At 42.6% G+C, this 20,656-nt stretch overlaps 1 protein-coding gene across 2 annotated transcripts in view; it reads left to right on the forward strand.

The window, feature by feature from the left end:
• Positions 1–17,979, forward strand: part of ZC3HAV1 (zinc finger CCCH-type containing, antiviral 1) — a 74,885-nt gene extending 56,906 nt beyond the window's left edge. For both annotated transcript variants that reach the window (XM_050784996.1, XM_050784997.1), the window contains exons 10-13: positions 5,605–5,695; positions 6,817–6,947; positions 7,325–7,455; positions 13,352–17,979. In XM_050784996.1, coding sequence (XP_050640953.1) covers positions 5,605–5,695; positions 6,817–6,947; positions 7,325–7,455; positions 13,352–13,614 — 616 coding nt within the window. In that variant the 3' untranslated portion in view covers positions 13,615–17,979. The remainder of the gene's footprint in view (positions 1–5,604; positions 5,696–6,816; positions 6,948–7,324; positions 7,456–13,351) is intronic.
• Positions 17,980–20,656: the final 2,677 nt, after the last annotated feature.

The raw sequence follows: 20,656 nt of genomic DNA on the forward strand, positions 1-20,656 counted from the left end.
GGGATTACAGCCGTGAGCCACCATGCCTGGCTTTGCTGTGAATCCTTTTGGGTGTCTTGTTTTCCTACATGATTTATAGAGGATGAGGGGCGGAGAGAGAGAGAAAAAAGGGATGAGCTAGCTGTTAGAGCAAAGGCTTCGAAGACAGATAATGTTGATTGAAGGGATTTTAAAGGAAATGTTGCTGTGGGGGATTCGTTGTAACTCTCCTTGTGAACTGCTCAGTAAACTCTACATTGTTCATGAACATTTTTGGAGTTGGATATTTTTTTTCTGGGTGATGTGTGATTATATAAAATAGGCTTCAAGAGAAGTATAAAATCAAGGCGTTCTAACTAGGTTCTTTGGTTGTAAGAATTCAAGCTATTTGATGAAAAAGGGAAGTTACTGAAAAGATAAATAACTCTGAGGTCATATGGAAAACAACTCGCAAGAATCTAAGAATGGAAACTGAGCTGTATCAGGGCCTCAGGAAGGGGAGCTGCTTCCAATTCTGCTTTTGAACTGGAGCAGCCTAGAGTCAAAGATTCTTTCTTGGGACCAGGTTAACAGCCTGGACGCTGGATCTAGCTCACCTAGGTTCAAATTCCACCCTGCCACCCATTAGCTGTGTGGATTTGGACAAATGAATCACTCTGTATATTCTTGTCTGTAAAATGAGCTTAATAATAATACCTACCTCGGCCGGGCGCGGTGGCTCACACCTGTAATCCCAGCACTTTGGGAGGCCGAGGCAGGCGGATCACGAGGTCAGGAGATGAAGACCATCTTGGCTAACACGGTGAAACCCTGTCTCTACTAAAAATACAAAAAAATTAGCCAGGCGTGGTGGCGGGCGCCTGTAGTTCCAGCTACTCGGGAGGCTGAGGCAGGAGAATGGCGTGAACCCGGGAGGTGGAGCTTGCAGTGAGCCAAGATTGTGCCACTGCACTCCAGCCTGGGCGACAAAGCAAGACTCCATCTCCAAAAAAAAAAAAAAAAAAAAAATTATATTAATAATACCTTCCTCACGGCTGCTTGGGTAACACATTCCAAACACTCATCAGGTGTTCAGTAAATGTAAACTCTTCTGGTTATTATTATTTTTATTCCCCTGCTATTAATAGACTTAGTAACTATATATAATTAAGTTGACTTAATTCTAATTCATAATTCCAACCTGCATATCCCTTCAGCCTTATCTTCTGCCACTAACTGCCTAATTTTCTCTGAATTTCTCAAGTTGATTTCCCAAGAATTAGAATCTGATTGATGTAGCTATCTAAAGTCCCTTCCAGCAAGTTTTTTTTTTTTTGGACAGAGTCTCACTCTGTTGCCCAGGTTGGAGTGCAGTGGTACGATCTCAGCTCACTGCAACGTCTGCCTCCCTGGTTGAAGTGATTCTCGTGCCTAAACCTCCTGAGTAGCTGGGACCACAGGCGCCCGCCAGTATGCCCAGCTAATTTTTGTATTTTTAGTAGAGACGGGGTTTCACCATGAGGGCCAGGCTGGTCTCGAACTCTTGACCTCAGGTGATCCACCTGCCTTGGCCTCCCAAAGTGCTGGGATGACAGGCATTATCCACTGTGCTTGGTCCCTTTCTGTAGTTTAAATATTCAAATGAATAAAGTAAAAAGAATATTTCAGGGTTTCAGGAAGAGAGGAGTGAAGCTCATGCCCTTACAGGAGCTTACATTCTGGTGGATGAGGCAATAACTGTTTCAGTTCCTGACAAATGTTAGATGGGGGAAGAAAAGGCAGAGTAGGAGGATGGGGAAGGGCTGTTCACATTCAGCCAATGAATGAGATCATCAGAGCTGCTTTCCATTTGTTACAATGGTTCTGGCAGGATGTCTTCACAATAGTGTGTTGGAACTGTCTTTCCTTAAAGCAACAAAGCTGCCTTTTTTTTTTTTTTTAAGTTCCGGTAATGTTGATTTTTTAACAATTCAGATATTCCCAATTAGTCTCAACTAGTGAGACCATGCTTTATGGCCCTTCTGGACAGTAGGAACTATGGAAAGTATAGAAGACCTTGACTCCAAGCCGGATGGTTCTTTCTGTGCACGTATATTTCTAGGGGAAAAAACTGGTTTGTGGCATTTCCAGAGAGCTCCTGTAGTCAGCCACTGTCAATCTCGAGAACTTCCATATGTCAGAGTTGCTTCATGCTTCTCCATTTGCTCTTCCCCTTTCCAGAAATACTCCTTCCCATCATTCAGATGAATACAGCATCCCTCATGATTTAGCTGGAATGCCACCTTCCCATACTATAACATTCCTCGTGACTCTCCTCCAATTCTCCTGTGCCCTCCAGGAACACTCGAGATTCCCTTATAGTACTTACCCACTTCTACCTTGTAATACAGTTACTCATGTAAATGTCTCTAGCACAACCTTCCTTCCTCTTCCCTTCTCCCTCCCTGCCCACCAATCTCAATTATCAGCTCCTCAGAGCTCTCGAAATATTTTGGTGGTTTTGTTTTGTTTTCGGTTGGGGGGTTAGGTTGCTGGGGTGCAGTGAGGCAATCACAGCTCACTGCAGCCTCAACCTCTCGGACTCAGGTGATCCTCCCACTGCAGCCACCCAAGTAACTAGGACTATGGGTGCACACCACAGCACCTGGCTAATTTTTGTATTTTTAAATAGAGACATGGTTTCTCCATGTTGCCCAGGCTGTCTTGGAATATGTTGTATAATGCATGGCACATAGTGATAATAAATAGCCACATGAATAAAAAAAAAATTGAGAAAAACATGTTAGTGAGGGAGGGTTGGAGGGAGTGGGTCATGCAGAGAACCAACTTTAATCCTGCTCTCACCAGCCTAAGGAGACACACTTGCTGTAGGATAGAATAAGGGCTGGCGTACTATCCTGGACTACAGTGGGATATAGAAGTGAACTATAGCACACGTCACTGTTCATGAGAGTTTACAACATACTCATGCAATCTATCCCGCGTTATACAAATCCAGAATGGAAACCTGACCTTAAAATAGAGATAAATTGGGGCCAATCTTTGTCATTCTAATGAGTTGTCTTCTTCTTGAAAGAGTTTTTTCCTTCAAGCATTTATTTTTAAAAATATAATTGTTTTGGCCGGGCGCGGTGGCTCAAGCCTGTAATCCCAGCACTTTGGGAGGCCGAGACGGGCGGATCACGAGGTCAGGAGATCGAGACCATCCTGGCTAACACAATGAAACCCCGTCTCCACTAAAAATACAAAAAAATTAGCCGGGCGCGGTGGCGGCGCCTGTAGTCCCAGCTACTCGGGAGGCTGAGGCAGGAGAATGGCGGGAACCCGGGAGGCGGAGCTTGCAGTGAGCCGAGATCGCGCCACTGCACTCCAGCCTGGGCGACAGAGCGAGACTCCGCCTCAAAAAAAAAAAAAAATATATATATATATATATATATATATATAATTGTTTTGATCATGGAAAATTTCAAACATAAAGTACAAAGAATTGATGACAAACCCCTGTGTACCTGTCATCTAACTTAAACACTGTCAATATTTTACTATCTTTGTAACAGATTTGTGGTAGTAGTAACAATATTGTTACTACCATCACCTCTCAACTTTTTTTTTTCTTTGAGAAAGAATGGAACTCTGCACGCGGGTTAGAGTGCAGTGGTGCCATCGTGGCTCACTGCAGCCTCAACCACCCGGATTCAAGTGATCTTCATGCCTTAGCCTCCCAAGTAGCTGGGACTACAGCCATGCACCACCACACGTGGATAATTTTTTAAAAATGTTTCTAGAGATGAGTGGGGGAGTCCCCCCATGTTGCTCAGGCTGGTCTTGAACTTCAGATCTCAAGCAATCCTCCTGCTTCGGCCTCCCAAAGTGCTGGGATTATAGGCATGAGCCACCACACCTGGCCTAACTTTTTTTCTTTTGCTGGAATATTTTAATGTAAATCCAATACATGTTATCATTTCCCTGTATATGTATTAGGTGTGTTCCTAACAGGTAAGAGGTTTTAAAAAACATTATACAATATCATTAACCTATGTAACAAAGTTAATGATAATTCCTTAATATCATCTAATACCCAGTTCACGTTTTATGTTTTCCAATTGTCTTAAACAATGACTATTTAGAGTTGATGTGTTGCAATCAGTATCTAAGCAGGGTCTGTACATTGCATTTGGTTGATTTGTGTCATAAACATCTTTTAGTCTGCTACAGTTTCCCCTCCTCTACTTTTTTCATGCAATTTCATTTTTTAAGAAACTAGTTAGGCCTAGTGTGGTGGCTCATGCCTATAATCCCAGCACTTTGGGAGGCCGAGGCAGAAGGATTGCTTCAGCCCAGGAGTTCAAAACCCTCTTGGGCAACATGGTGAGACCCCATCTCTACAAAAACTTTTTAAAAAGTTAGACAAGTGTGGTGGTACACACTTGTGGTCCCAGCTACTCAAGAGGTTGATGTGGGAGGATCGCTTGAGCTCAGGAGGTTGAGCTGTGTTTGCACGACTGCCTGGGCAACAGAGTGAGACTCTGTCTCAAAAAACCGACAAACAAACAAACAAAACAACAATAAAAACAACAACTAGGTGATTTGACCTATAGAATTTTCCAAATTCAAAATATAGCAAATTGACCTGGCATGCTGGCTCACGCTTAGAATCCTAGCACTTTGGGAGGCTGAGGTGGGAGGATCACTTGGGCCCAGGAGGCTGAGGATATAGTGAGCCATGATCACACCACTGGACTTCAGCCTGGGTGACAGAGTGAAACTCTGTCTCAAAACAAATTAGCAAATTGTTTCCTTGTGGGGTCATATGATGTGTAATTTCTATAAATTGACCATTAGATTTAGAGAACTGATTAGATTTAGGTTCAGTTTTGAGTCAAGTATATTATACAATTGATGGCTTTGTACCAGTGATCCTGTCCCATCTTCTGAAGAGATATATAGTGTCTGATTGTCCTATTTTTAGTGATGGAGATCACAGAGTAGGTTCAGGACATTCCAGTCTGATCATTCCACTATACTATTCATCTAATCTTTCACTTAATGGTTTTAGTAGCTAATGATAATGATTGTTTAGAACCATGATGTCATTAGGTATTGCCAAATGGTGGTTTTCTAATTCTATCAACTCTTTTGCAGCTATTAGTGCAATTCATCTATAAAGAATAATTTTTCTGGTAGCTTTAGGTTCTATGGAATAGAAAAAAAAAAAGAATTATTTCTCAGGTATGGTTACCCTGAAATATAGTTCATACTGGAAAGGCAGAATTCTTTCCTCTAAATTCCTAATGTATTTAATTGTTTATCCTTTGACCAAGAAGCTGTAAGACACATTTGCTTAATGCTAACACATTAGGACCTTTGAAAGTTGAGCCGAAATAGAAAAAGATGTTTTTACATTTTAAATCAATAGGAAAATGGCATTTAATTGACCGATTATGAATAGTTGCAGCATTTTTAAAAGACATGATTACTGGTACATCTATACCAGGAATATGCGAGGATGTAGTCCAGACAAAAATACAGAAATAAATGTTGTGTATTTCTCTAGGCATCCTTGGCCTAGTGGCTGGAAGTTAAGAGAAAAGGTCACTTGGACCTGTGGAGCAGAGAGTTAAGTGATTTCTTTCTCTTTATTTGTAGCCGTCAGCCAGCACAGACCTCGTCAGTGTCTTTAACTGCGACCTTTCTTCCTCAGGAGGACCTTTGCTTCCTATCCTCAAATAAATACAAGGTACTTGGTTTTTACATGTTTGGTGGATGAATACATTAAAAGTTAGAAAAAGTACTTTGCTACAAGTGTATGTGTTTGTCTGGATGAATGAATTGCTCCTGCAAAACTCTTAGATCGGCTGGGTGCAGTGGCTCACACCTGTAATCCTAGCATTTTGGGAGGCCGAGGCAGGTGGAATGCCTGAGCTCAGGAGTTCGAAACCAGCCTGGGCAACACGGTGAAATCCCGTCTCTACCGAAAATGCAAAAAAATTGACTGGGCATGGCGGCGTGTGCCTATAGTCCCGGCTACTTGGGAGGCTGAGACAGGAGAATCGCCTGTACCCGGGAGGCAGAGGTTGCAGTGAACTGAGATCATGCCACTGCAATCCTGCCCGCTGAGCTCCGGCCTGGGTGACAGAGCGAGACTCCGTCTCCAAAAAACAAACAACAACAACAACAACAACAACAAAACACTCTTAGATCAAGGTTGGAAGGCAGACATCTAATGGTTCTCTTTCCCAGAGATCACCTAAGTGCCATAGGGCACCTCACTGTTTCCAGAGTTCAGCCACACACAGTCTCATTTGGGCAGATCCTCACAACAGTCATATGAGATGAATATTAACATCTATTTTATGGACGAGAAAACTAGAACTCACGGAGTAAAAGTGACTTGTCCGTTAGTTACAATTAACAAGTTTCTATGGGAGTCCAACAAACTGTGCCTCACTTTGTCACTTAACCTAGTTGGAACACAACTTTTCCTAGATAGCTTAGCCTCCCCATGCTGGCTTCAGCTGTTGTGCAGGCTGGTCTACTTGGACTGCAAGGCACCTCAATTCCTCTTGCCCCGCATTGGGAAGAGGTTACTGGACTAAATCATACTGCTGGGGACTTCCCTTTTCCCTTAGGCATAGTGCTTTGCTAGCTTTCAGTTGGCCTGGACAGACAGGCCCGCTGCCTGTCTGGTTAATGATGGGAATGAATTGGCAGATGTGGGAACCCTGAGCCAGCTCATCCTATCTGCTGTTAGAAAGAACCCTGGTAACAATACTTGATGGCATAGAGGGGCACATATGTGGATGTATCATGCTTTAAATGTTACCTATTTCACATTTATATATTTTTAAACTTTATTAGTTATCAGAGATCCATCATCTACATCCGGAATATGTCAAAGTAAGTGAGCATTTTAAAGCTTCCATGAAGAATTTCAAGATTGAAAAGATAAAGAAGATCGAGAACCTAGAGCTCCTGGATAAATTTACACGGTTGGTGGCCACGTTATCATGTTTCTTTGCATAAAACCGGAAAGGATTAGTTAACATCCATCCTTTGAGATTTATATTTACTGATTTATTTTAATAGTCAACAGTTCCTTCAGGCTGTAGTCTTTTTCTTTCATTGTATCAACTCCGGCTTCTCTCTCTCAGCCTTACTGTTTTACAATTCAATGATTTCATGTGTCTATCTTTTGAAAGTTTTCATAAATTTATTATTGTACAGCTGCTGCCTTAAAGTTAGTAGCTCCACTGTGAAAGCAGATGGAATGAGATTTTTAGATGATTAGACTTTAGCTGGGATTAATGTTATGAACTGGAGTGGGAAGGGGATGTCTCAGTGTTAAGTCTCACGTTTCCTATATTAGGAAGAAATCACAGATGAAGGAAGAAGGAAGCCTCCTATTTTATGCGACAAGTCGTGCCTACGTGGAATCTATCTGTGCGAATAATTTTGACTGGACCCTGCATGAAACTCATGAAACCAAATATGGAAAAGGTTAGTGCCGGGATAGAGACGCACTAGTAGAATCATAACTCAGGCTTTATACGAGCTTCTATTAGGAGGTACATGTAATTATTTTGTATTAACTAGAGTGTCCAGGCTCTAGTGGTCCTGGAGAGATAATAAGCTCACGGTAATATCAAATGCTGAAATGAGAGTGAATCAGTTGGCTTGAAGCTTGATTGCTGGACCTTAGTCCCACTCCTGTCTTCTGTTTGCTTTCTGGGACTGACCAAAGTCCTCGTACGTGCTAGTAAACTACTCCATCTGTTGGTCTTGTCTACCATTACTACTCACTTCTGGCTGTGGCTCTTTCTGAACCCATGTCCCTGCCTGCAAAGCTATTTGAAGCTTCAGTTGTCACAGACTGGTTTTAATTAGAGAGAGGGAGAAGAGACCTCTCCCCATCTTAGGCCACATTGGGTCACCTGGGTCTGAAGTGTCACAGGTGTGCCCACACAAAAAATCTTTATAGCTCTTTCTTTTTGCTCCTAAACTCCTGCATGCCAATTTTTTTTTTTTTTTTTTTTTTTTTGAGACAGGGTCTCACTTTGTCACCCAGGCTGGGTGGCAATCTTGGCTCACTGCAGCCTCGACCTCCTGGGCTCAAGTGATCCTACCACCTCAGCCCCTCAAATAACTGGGACAACAGGTGTGTGCCACCACATCCAGCTAATTTTTTTTTTTTTTTTTTTTTGCATTTTTTGTAGAGACAGAGTTTCGCCATGTTGCCAAGGCTGGTCTCAACTCCTGAGCTCAAATAATCTACCTACCTTGGCCTGCCAAAGTGCTGGGATTTCAGGCGTGATGCATGCAACTCTTTTTTTTTTTCTTTCTTTTTCTTTTCTTTTTTTTTTTTTTGAGACAGAGTTTTGCTCTCGTTGCCCAGGCTGGAGTGCAATGGCTCAATCTCAGTTCACTGCAACCTCCGCCTCCTGGGTTCAAGCGACTCTCCTGCATCAGCCTCCCAAGTAGCTGGGATTACAGGCATGCGCCACCACGCCCAGCTAATTTTGTATCTTCAGTAGAGATGGGGTTTCTCCATGTTGGTCAGGCTGGTCTAGAACTCCTGACCTCAGGTGATCTGCCTACCTCCGCCTCCCAAAGTGCTGGGATTACAGGCATGAGCCACTGCGACCGGCCTGCATGCAACTTTTAAAAACAAACAAACCAAACTGAAAATCACTCATCTTTAGGAAATAAGTAATAGTTTATCACAGATTCAAAGTGAATTCAACTCATACAACTAGGATTAAATTCAATTCTTGCCCCAAAAGGCAAGAAGTCAATCAGTCAGTCAGCAAATATTTTTGAGTGTCTTCTGTATACTAGATGGTGGGTACACAGTGGTGAGCAAGTTCGTAATTAATTAAATGATTGTGGCCAGGCATGGTAGCTTACACCTGTAATTCCTGTACTTTGTTTTTTTTTTTTTTTTTTTTTTTTTGAGACGGAGTCTCGCTTTGTCATCCAGGCTGGAGTGCAGTGGCCGGATCTCAGCTCACTGCAAGCTCTGCCTCCCGGGTTCACGCCATTCTCCTGCCTCAGCCTCCCGAGTAGCTGGGACTACAGGCGCCTGCCACCTCGCCCGGCTAAGTTTTTGTATTTTTAGTAGAGACGGGGTTTCACTGTGTTACCCAGGATGGTCTCGATCTCCTGACCTCGTGATCCGCCCGTCTCAGCCTCCCAAAGTGCTGGGATTACAGGCTTGAGCCACCGCGCCCGGCAATTCCTGTACTTTGGGAGGCTGAGCCCAGGAGTTGGAGACCAGCTTGGGCAACATGGCGAGACCCTAATTTTTTGTTTTAATTACAAAAAAATGTTTTTAATTACCTGGGCGTGGTGGCACATGCCTGTAGTCTCATCTACTCAGGAGGCTGAGGTGGGAGGATTGCTTGAGCCCGAAGTTTGAGGCTGCGGTGAGCTGTGATTTTGCCATTGCACTCCAGCCTGGGCAATAGAGCTATACTTTGTCTCAAAAAAAAAAAAAAAAAATTAAATGATTGCAAATGTCGGGCTGCTATAGAGAGAAATAATAGGTCCAGGTGTGGTAGCTCACGCCCATAATCCCAGCACTTTGGGAGACTGAGGCAGGCAGATCACTTGAGGTCAGGAGTTCAAGACCAGCCTGGTCAACATGGTGAAACCCCATCTCTACTAAAAATACAAAAATTAGCTGGGTGCAGTGGCATGTGCCTGTAATCCCAGCTACTTGGGAGGCTGAGGCAGGATAATCCCTTGAACCTGGGAGGCAGAGGTTGCAGTGAGCCAAAATCGTGCCACTGCACACCAGCCTGGGCGACAGAGCAAGACTCCATCTCAAAAAAAAAGAACAGGTCCTGTGGACAGCTAACCCAGCTAGAGAGGTGTTCCCAAAGATTGGGCTAGAGTAGGATTCCCCTGCCTTGTAGAGTCACCACATAGTGGAGAAGGGAGAAGTGGTACAAGATATGACCATAAAGAGCTAAACTTGACTGTAAGGGCATGGGAAACTAATGAAAGGTTTCAAGCTGGGGAATGAATTTACTGATGAGATTTCATAAGTTTATTAAGTTTAAATGTATCAGTGAAACTTACCTAGAAGTGTTTGAAGGAAATGGGAAATGTAACCATCTTGAGTGACATATAACAGGTGAAATTAAAACCCATCAGTTTCTTACAGGTCTATCCTATGTTAGAATCCAAACAAATATTTATCCTAAAAAATGAAATGTTAGGCTAGGCACTGTGGCTCATTCCTGTAATCCCAGCACTTTGGGAGGCCGAGGTGGGTGAATCACCTAAGGTCAGGAGTTTGAGACCAGCCTGACCAACATGGTGAAACCCCCTCTCTAATAAAAATACAAAGTTAGTCAGGCGTGGTGGCACATGCCTGTAGTCCTGGCTACTCGGGAGGCTGAGGCACGAGAGTTGATTGATCACAAGAAGGGGAGGCTACAGTGATCCGAGATCCTGCTACTGCACTCCAGCCTCAGCTACAGAGGAAAACTGTCTCAAAAAAGAAAAAAAAAAAGCACTTATAAATGTAGGAATAGAAATGAAGTTTCTTAACACAATAAAGGGAATTTAAAAAAAAGAAAATACAGATTCCAGATTACATAAGTGTGTTATAAAAAAACTGATGCAACAAAAACAAAAATCGACAAATGTCATCAAACTAAACAGCTTCTCCACAGCAAAGGAAACAATTAACAAAGTGAACAGACAAACCCACAGAGTGGAAGAAAATATTTGCATGCCATACATCTGATAAGGGATTAATATCCAAAATGTATAAGGAACTCAAACAATTCAACAGCAAGAGAACAAACAACCCGATTTTAAAATGCGCAAGCTGTTCCCATAAGTGGCCTGAGGTGATCTGTGAAATGGTTCGCTGTTCACTTGACCCAGAAAACTCCATGAAATCATGCAAATAAAGAGGTTCAAATCTTCATGTTCACTTTAAGAACACCCATGAGACTGCCCAGGCCATCAAGAGTATGCCTGTATGAAAAGCCAGCAAGTGTCCGAAAGATGTCGCTGTATAGAAACAATGTGTATCATGCCAACGTTCCAAGGGTGGAGTTGGTAGGAGTGCCCAGGCCAAACAGTGGGGCTGGTCACACAGTTGGTGACCCAAAAAGAGTTGAATTTTTGATGTACACACTTAAAAATGCAGAGAGTAATGCTGAACTTAAGGGTTGAGCTGTAGATTCTTTGGTCATCAAGGATATTCAGGTGAACAAAGCACCAAAGATGTGCCACCTGACTTCCAGAGCTCATGGTTGGATTAACTCATGCCTGAGCTCCCCCTGCCATATAGAGACAATCTTCACTGAAAAAGAACACCGTGTTCTTAAACCAGAAGAGGAGGTGCCCGGAAGAAAAAACTATCCCAGAAGATACTGAAGAAGCAAAAACTTATGGCACAGGAATAAATTCAGCATAAAATACGTGCAAATAAAAGTTTCAAAAATGAGCAAAAGACTTGAATAGACATTTCTCAAAAGAAGAAATACAAATGGCCAATGAGTTCATGAAAAAATGCTCAACATCATTAATCATCAGGGAAATGCAAATTAAAACCACAACGAGCTGTTGCCTCATACCAATTAGAATTAGAGGCTGAGGTGGGAAGATTGCTTGAGCCCAGGACGTCAAGCCTGCAGTGAGCCAAGATTGCACCACTGCACTTCAGCCTGGGCGACAGACGACAGAGACCCCGTCTCAAAAACAACAACAACAGCAGCAAAAAAAAAAAAAAAAAAAAAAAAAAAAAGAGAGAGAGAGAGAGTTGAATGTAGTGACATAGTAAGACTTCCAGGACTAAAGTGGAAAAAAAAGTTGTAGAACAGTTCATATATTATGATCCTATCTATGAACAAATAGAACAGTTCATATATTATGATCCTATCTATGAACAAATAAACCACCATAAAACTATATTAGAGTATATGCACATATATGTATGTGAATGCATAGAAACAGGTGTGAAAGAATTCCCACCAGCCATAAACTGTTTTGGGAAGAGGGGTGGGATTGGATGTGGTAGGTCAGTATAGGTAGACTTCCATATTTCACTTTAAATATAGTAGAACATTATGTGCATAGAATATCTAGTATCTGACCTATTCAGGATAAGCAATGTTTCTGGAATTGAAACATCTAACTATAAAATGATAAAAAGAACAAAAACAAAGTAAATGCAAAGTATATTAAACATTTGTTACCACAGATAAATTCATTTTACTTATTGATTCTTGCATGGAAATTGGAGTTGGCAATATCTACTCATGGTCTTTAAAATGACAGAGTAGCCCTGGCCGGGCGCGGTGGCTCACGCCTGTAATCCCAGCACTTTAGGAGGCCGAGGTGGGCAGATCACGAGGTCAGGAGATCGAGACCATCCTGGCTAACACGGTGAAACCCCGTCTCTACTAAAAATACAAAAAATGAGCCGGGCGTGGTGGTGGGCGCCTGTAGTCCAGCTACGTGGGAGGCTGAGGCAGGAGAATGGCGTGAACCTGGGAGGCGGAGCTTGCAGTGAGCCAAGATCGCACCATTGCACTCCAGCCTGGGTGACAGAGCGAGACTCTGTCTCAAAAAAAAAAAAAAAAAAAAATGACAGAGTAGCTTTCTTAAAAAATATTATTTGTATTTTTTGATAGAGTCTCACTCTGTTTCCCAGGCTGGAGTGCAGTGGTGTGATTCTAGCTTACTGCAGCCTCAGCTTCCTGGGCTCAATCAATCCTGCCTCAGCTTCCTGAGTAGCTGGGATTATAAGTGCACACCACCATGCCCGGCTAATTTTTAAATTTTTTGTAGAGATGGAGTCTCCCCATGTTGCCCAGGCTGGTCTTAAATTCCTAGGTTCAAGTGATCCACCCGCCTCAACCTCCCATAATACTGGGATTACAGACATGAGCCACTGCACCTGCCCAGAGTAGCACTTGACAATGATAAAAATAAAAATCTTAACTTGGCAGGAAATTGTTGGTCTGCTGTGTATGGAAGCAGCAATCATAATCTGAGGTTGTTTTAGAGAGGACAAAGCATCAACTGACTCATCAGTTCCAAGTTGGCTCAATTCAGTTCACACTGGGTGAACTGCATGAATTGGGCCACTGTGTCATTCTCATTTGGTCATTGCACCCAATGGTTCACACTATCAGCATGAGCTCTGCACTGTAGCAAATATTCCTCAGTCATTTCTATAAGGTTATATACTGTATTTAAGTTTGCCTGCATCATGAACATGTTTTTAAGTGCAAAGAAAAGTTTATAAGTATCAGTAAGGTATTATTGACATATGCTTAGTCCACGCCCATCTGACTATGTATAACTAATCTTATAAACTGCATACCTTCTTTTATAATATGTCTTAACCTTTCTTTCTGATTCTTTCTAGGAAGTTACTTTGCAAAAGATGCCATCTATTCCCACAAAAATTGCCCATATGATGCCAAAAACATCGTTATGTTTGTAGCCCGAGTTCTGGTTGGAAATTTTATTGAAGGAAATGTGTCGTACATGAGCCCTCCTCAGCCATACAACAGCTGTGTGGATACCAGGTTGAATCCCTCCGTTTTTGTCATCTTTGAGAAAGATCAGATTTACCCACAATATGTGATTGAATATACTGATGCAGACAAAGCCTGCGTGATTAGTTAGAACCGATGAATACAGCGTCAGAAGGATGCCATAACCATTCTGTTCCCTTACAGAACTAAATTGCCCCAGACAGGAGTTAAAGTTTTATATTTTCCTGCCCAGTTATCTAATGCCTTAGATCAGTGGTCCCCAAACTTCACTACACATTTGAATCATCTGGGAAGTTTTAAACAAATTCTGATGCCCAGGTTGCCCCCCATGCCAATGAAATCATTTCTGGGCTTCAGCGACAGGCAGTTGTATTTTTTTTTTTTTTTGGAGATGGAGCCTCACTCCATCGCCCAGGCTGGAGTGCTGTGCCACAATCTTGGCTCACTGCAACCTCTGCCTCCCGGATTCAAGCAATTCTTCTGCCTCAGCCTCCCGAGTAGCTGGAACTACAGACACACACTGCCACGCCCAGCTAAGTTTTTGTATTTTTTTAGTAGAGACAGGAATTCACTGTGTTGCCCAGGCTGGTCTCAAACTCCTGAGCTTAGGCAATCTGCCCGCCTTGGCCTCCCAAAGTGTTAGGATTACAGGCGTGAGCCACCACGCCCTGCTAGCAGTCGTATTTTTTAAAGTCCTTCTGATGATTCCAATGTGTTGGAAAGTTTGTCTTGTCTCAGATGTAACTGGTAAAGTTTGATTTCTAAATTTTCTGTAATTGCAGCAACCTTTCCCTCCTGTCTACCCTTTTAGTTTACTGTATGCCATGGTTTTGTTTTGGTTACATTGAAAGAAAGTTAATTTGGAAAATTTGGGAGAAATCTAAACATGCCTATTAAGGATATAAGACATTACAGCTTTAGAAGAAAGATTATGAAAAACTGGGAAGAAAATGCTTAAGGACATGCTAGGGAAAAAAAAGTAAAGTTGAAATGCTATTGCAGACATAGCTGCAGTACTGTACCTCATCATTCTGATGAAACTGATTTGGAGCACCCATTTCTTTATCGCTACATTTATTTAGGGGACCAACTCCATCCAGGTTGACTCTCTCTGGAATGCGGTAATAAGAGCTGGCAAGTATGGCTCAGAGAGAAGCAACCAACTGGAGTTAATTGCCCATTTGGGCTCTTTGTATAATTATGGCAAAGTAGACATTTATGTTCTAATTAATATGATTACAGAGAAGGCTTTTTCTCGGGTCAGGCTTTTCATGAAAGTATTTTGAGAACAATGAATTGCAATAACCAGCTTCACACAAGCATAACTGATAAATGCGAGTGCTATTGTAGTCTTGGCAAATGAGCCAAGAACCTAGGAGCAGGGCCATTCCTACTGAAGGACGGGCCCCCGACGGGGATGACATTTGTTTCCTGGTGAGCACAGAATCAGAACAAAGAACAATATCCCAAAGAGGCCCTGTGCCTACCAGGAGCTTCTTTTTCCTAATGTAATGGATGATATGGAATTGTAGTACCATCGGTTTTTACTTAGAGCCCTTGACGTGCTTGGACCAATATTTCCTTCCTTCTTATGAACCAGCTTTTTCCTTCTGATTTTCCCTTTTCAACATTCCTTACCAGTCACTAAAGTTTCCTGTAGTAATTTCTTCTAGCAGACATGTTATAAGTCAGATTTCACTAGCATCAGAGTTGATTTTATATTAGCCAGATTTTGGATCATCACAGAGATCTCCAAACTCCTTGGCTTAAACGGCTCCACCAGTAAAAAAATTAGAGAGAGATTTTTTAGAGTAGAGTTATTTGCTGGGAGGGTTACCACAAATGCTTATTCTCATTGACTTATTTCTTTCATGGTAACTTTCGTTTTGGAGCGTTCATTTTCTGAACTTGACCCTCACATTGTAGGGGCGCAGTTTGTCCAACTCTTTCCAACAGCCCATTAGACACCACTAGCTGGATATTTCACAGGCATCTTTGATTCAACATGTCCAAAGTGGAACTCTCCATCTACTTCCCTCACATGAATCTGTTCCTCTCCCAGGATCTGTATGTAAGTGAATAGCATCACCATCTACCCATTGGCTCAAGCAGAAATCCGGAAGTCATCTTTGACTCCTTCCTCTCCCTCCTGATAAACATCTAAGCAGTTTCTAAATCTAGTTTTACCTCTTAAATATCTCTGTTCCCCTTCTAAGTTGTTTGCTGTGTTTTCTTCAGAGCAAGAAGGTTTTATTTTTTAAAATTTACTTAGTAATGCACATGCAAAACATAAATCAAGTCTTCAGGATAAAGTTCAAAACCGCTGTCATGGCCCCATGTGATCTCTCCCTCCCCTACCCCTCTATCATTTAGTTTCTTCTGCACAAGCCACTCTGGCTTTCTTTCAGTTTTGTGGTTCCCATTTTTAGCTAGTTCAGTGGTTCTCAATGGGCATTTCTGCCTTTTTTTTTCTAAATGACAAATACAAATACATCTTCTTTATTATCCTCCAAATCCAATTCAGAGGTAATATGCTCCACCTACACACAATTTTAGAAATAAATTAAAAATTAAATAAAACTAATATTAACATAAAGAGGAAAAAAAAAGGTACCTAACTTGGGTAAAACTGTAATTGAAGACCTAATGAAGTAGTCAGATGCTTACAACTATTTATAATGCATCAATTTGAACTTAGAAGGTAGGAGATCAGTCCCTATGCGGGAAAATGTAAAAGCAGGGATACGGGTGGACATTAGAATAAAAACTAGGGATACAGTAACTTCTTTGCATATGACAATACTTATTTGTATATAAGAGAAAGAACGAAATAACCTTTATTGAAATAAAGATACTATGCAAGAAAATGTACAGATTGTCGAAGTGGAGAAAGTGAGGATATATTCTTGCAGACGAGCTATAGGTCATACATGAATGTCTGGTGAGACATTCAAAATTCGTATAGGGTGCAGAATAATTTCTTATTGTGAGGAACTGTCCAATGTATTGCAAGATGTTCTGCATACTCGGCTCTCACATACTAAATGCTAGTAGCGCACCCACCCCCACGCCCAGTCATGGTGACAACCACAAACCCTATCAGATCTATTCACCCTTTTCAGAGCAGATATTTTGTAACATTCTCTTTGCTGTCCTGAAATGACTCATAGATAATACAATCTACTTACACACATGAATTTCTTTTTTTTTTTTTTTTTTTGAGACGGAGTCTCGCTGTGTCTCCCAGGCTGGAGTGCAGTGGCGTGATCTCGGCTCACTGCAAGCTCCGCCTCCCGGGTTCACGCCATTCTCCCGCCTCAGCCTCCCGAGTAGTTGGGACTACAGGCGCCCGCCACCACGCCCGGCTAGTTTTTTGTATTTTTAGTAGAGACGGGGTTTCACCATGTTAGCCAGGATAGTCTCGATCTCCTGACCTCGTGATCCACCCGCCTCGGCCTCCCAAAGTGCTGGGATTACAGGCTTGAGCCACCGCGCCCGGCCAATGAATTTCTTAAAAAATCAATTTAATGCCCTAACTCTCTTATTAAGGAGAAATAGAAAAGAATAAATTTATAATGAAAAGAAGATGAATTTCATTATGTAAATGCTCAGGCATGACTCCGCTGTTTGAAACAGACAGATGTTTACTCTTCCTTGTAATGAGTAGGTTTGGATTTAAGAGCCGATTAGCGGCTACTTCCTGTAAACAAGTACAGGAAAATGAAACTAGAGGGATGGGGGACACTAGAATGAAAACCAGTGTTAGGGTAAAGTCAAAACAGACCATATACATAATCTGTGTATGGGAAAAGAAAGAGCGAAGTTACCTTACTTAAAGATAATAGGACAAGACAAATTACAGATTGTCTCAGAGAAAACAGATGAGTTACTCTCTCGGACAAGCTGTAGGTCCTACATAAATGTCCAGCAGGACATTAGACAGTCGTACAGGGTACAGAATAATTCTTCGTTGTGTGGCACTAACCCACACACTGCAGGACATCGTTCTCCCTGGCTGCATCCACTCAGTGCTGGGAGTAGTCCCCAGTTATTATGAAACCACCAACAACCCACTGACCATAGTGAGAACCACAGATTTTTTTCCACTGACCTAGCGAATATCTAGCATCCTTAGATTGGCTCAACTGTTACTTACCTAAGGAGTCCTTCTATAGAATAGGTCAGATACTTGCCTCCCGAACTCCTTATTTTTAAAATACTTGGCGCCTTGCTTTGATAATTTGTATTATGTATCCAAACTGAAATTATCTGCTTTCCGCATTAGAATGTAAGCCCCCTGAGGGGTGAGTCAGTCTGTCTTGTTCGCTGTGCCACGCCTGATGCTCAGCCCAGCAGCATGCTTTGTACACTGATATATTGGGTAAATTTTGTTGAATAAATTAAGCTCAACTATTTATATTTCAATAGTTGAGTTGTATTGCTTCTTGTTCTTCAAGCTTAATTTGAACTGTCTAATAAAAAGAGTTAAATAATTTGGTTCTATTGCCTTTATTTGATCTATTTCTAGGTATCTCCAAAAACATCATCAACTGCAGACACCAGTTATTCAATGGGAGAGAGATGATGAGTTTTGCCCCTTCCAGCTTTATCATTCCAGGGCTCAATGACCAAGTCACCTGGGCAAGGCATGGTGGTGGTGATGGCCCCCACATCTTTTGTCTGGGGATCAGAGAGGGAAGGGCTGAAAGCTGCTAACATACCTTTCTTCCTTTGGTCTCAGGGATGTGAACAGGGCCAGGCTGAGGCACAAAAGTTAAAAATATAAATGGTGATAAGCAGAATTACCGTATCAGCCATTCCTCCTTCAAAAGCCCTTCCCTACTCATTACCTTCTTTTTTTTTTTTTGAGATGGAGTCTCACTCTGTCACCCAGGCTGGAGTGCAGTGGCGCAATCTCGGCTCACTGCTACCTCCGCCTCCTGAGTTCAAGCAATTCTCCTACCTCAGCCTCCTGAGTAGCTGGGATTACAGGCGCCTGCCACCACACCTGGCTAATTTTTGTATTTTTAGTGTAGATGAGGTTTCACCACGTTGGCCAGGCTGGTCTTGAATTCCTGACCTCAGGTGATACACCTGCTTCGGCCTCCCAAAGTGCTGGGATTACAGGTGTGAGCCACCTCACCGGGCCTCATTATCTTTTTTAATCACAAAGCTTTCAGTGGGAAGGGAGCAGGGAGAGAGTGAGGGAAATGAAGAGGGAGAGCAAGTTCTATGGCAGTAGAGATTTAATAAAGTGAAGGTAAAACTGCCATTTGACTTGGACCTCAATATAAATAAAGCATGGTGTAGCAAAGTCATTGCTGTCAAAGCACCTGGATTCAAACGCGCAAAAATGCTATCAAACCAAGCATGAGCAGATCTTGGAGTTTTTTGATTATTTTTTTCTATGAGTATATTTACTTTGTCATAGTGCACCCAAGTAAACCTGCCATTATCTAGTTTCTGGTGGATTCCTCAGTCCAGCATTTGGTAGAAATGAAGCTATGGCCGGGTGCAGTGGCTCACGCCTATAATCCCAGCACTTTAGGAGGCTGAGGCAGGTGGATCACGAGGTCAAGAGATTGAGACCATCCTGGCCAACATGGTGAAACCCTGTCTCTACTAAAAATACAAAAATTAGCTGGGCGTGGTGGCGCACACCTGTAGTCCCAGGTACTTGGGAGGCTGAGGCAGGAGAATGGCTTGAACCTGGTAGGTGGAGGTTGCAGTGAGTCAAGACTGCCATTGCACTCCAGCCTGGGTGACAGAGCAATACTCTGTCTCAAAAAAAAAAGGAAAAGAAAAAAGAAATGAAGCTACATAGCAACCACTTTCCACTCATACCCTCATACCTTAGCTACTGTAAAGAGAACTGCCATGAAAGGCAATACTTAGTTGAGTGCTAAGTGTGTGTGTCCAGCGCCATGGGGGCCATGTTCTGGGACATGTTTTGGAAAGAGTTCAGGGGATAACAGGCAGGCTTCATTCTTCAGAAGGTTAAGACCAGAGCGGATGAATTTATAACAGTGATATCAGTGTATGTCCCCAGAGTGACTGGCTGCAAAGCTCGTGCTACACATGCATGCCTGAGTGACCATAAGCTTGAGAATGAGCTTCAGAATCAGTGGGAGGAGACATCAGAACGTTCCAGGAAGTGCTTAAGTCTTAAAAGCTCCAATTCTAAAATACCACCCCCAATCTCAACCTCCTGTTTTCTCTTTCCATTCCCTTGTGAACCTGCCCGGCGTCTAATGTCACCCTCTTCTTCCTGAAAAATCCACACGCTTCAACAGTCTGCTCTGGGATCTTTTTACCCCTTTATGCACTTCCCCATGAATAGTCTTATTTATTCCCAGATTCAAATGTCACACACTCTGACTCCAGGATCTAAACCTCTGCTGAGGAGTCAGATAACCTGTGCATGGTGTCACGGCTACTGAGTAACAGAACCAAGATTCTAAACCCGGAAGTTCAGCTGCAGAGTCTGCAGGTTAAGTGTGTATCTGTAGGAACAGTCTTGACCTCTCTCACCTGCCCACCCATTAACTCGTGCATTTACTCTTGGAGTCTTCTCCACACTCTGCCTCATAGTCTTCCTCTCCACACAAAATCCCCCCTTTTCCTTCAGTATTCACTGTGGTCAACCCATGCAACACCCCTAGCCTTAGATGTCATTAACACTTGTCTTCACTGTCCTCACTATTCGGGGAATCAACATCGATCACCCCACTGTCATCAGTCAGAATTACTCTAGAACTGCTTTCTTCTTTTTGAGACAGAGTCTTGCTCTGTCTCCCAGGCTGGAGAGTGATGGTGTGATCTCAGCTCACTGTAACCTCTGCCTCTGGGGTTTGAGCAATTCTCCTGCCTCAGCCTCCCAAGTAGCTGAGATTACAAGCGCCTGCTACCATGCCCGGCTAATTTTTAGTAGAGATGGGGTTTCAACATGTTGGCCAGGCTGGTCTTGAATTCCTGACCTCAATTGTTCCTCCTGCCTCGGCCTCCCAAAGTGCTGGGATTACAGGCATGAACCACCATATCTGGTCTAGAACTGCTCTTTCTGAAATCCCAAACCTCTATATTCTACCTCTGACCCCAGCCTGCTTTTTAGCTCTCTTGCCTTCCTACATTTCGTACATCATCTCTCTCTGCTCACATACAGCCCCTTACTG

Source organism: Macaca thibetana, chromosome 3 (genome assembly GCF_024542745.1).
Source record: "Macaca thibetana thibetana isolate TM-01 chromosome 3, ASM2454274v1, whole genome shotgun sequence".
Lineage (NCBI taxonomy): Eukaryota > Metazoa > Chordata > Mammalia > Primates > Cercopithecidae > Macaca > Macaca thibetana.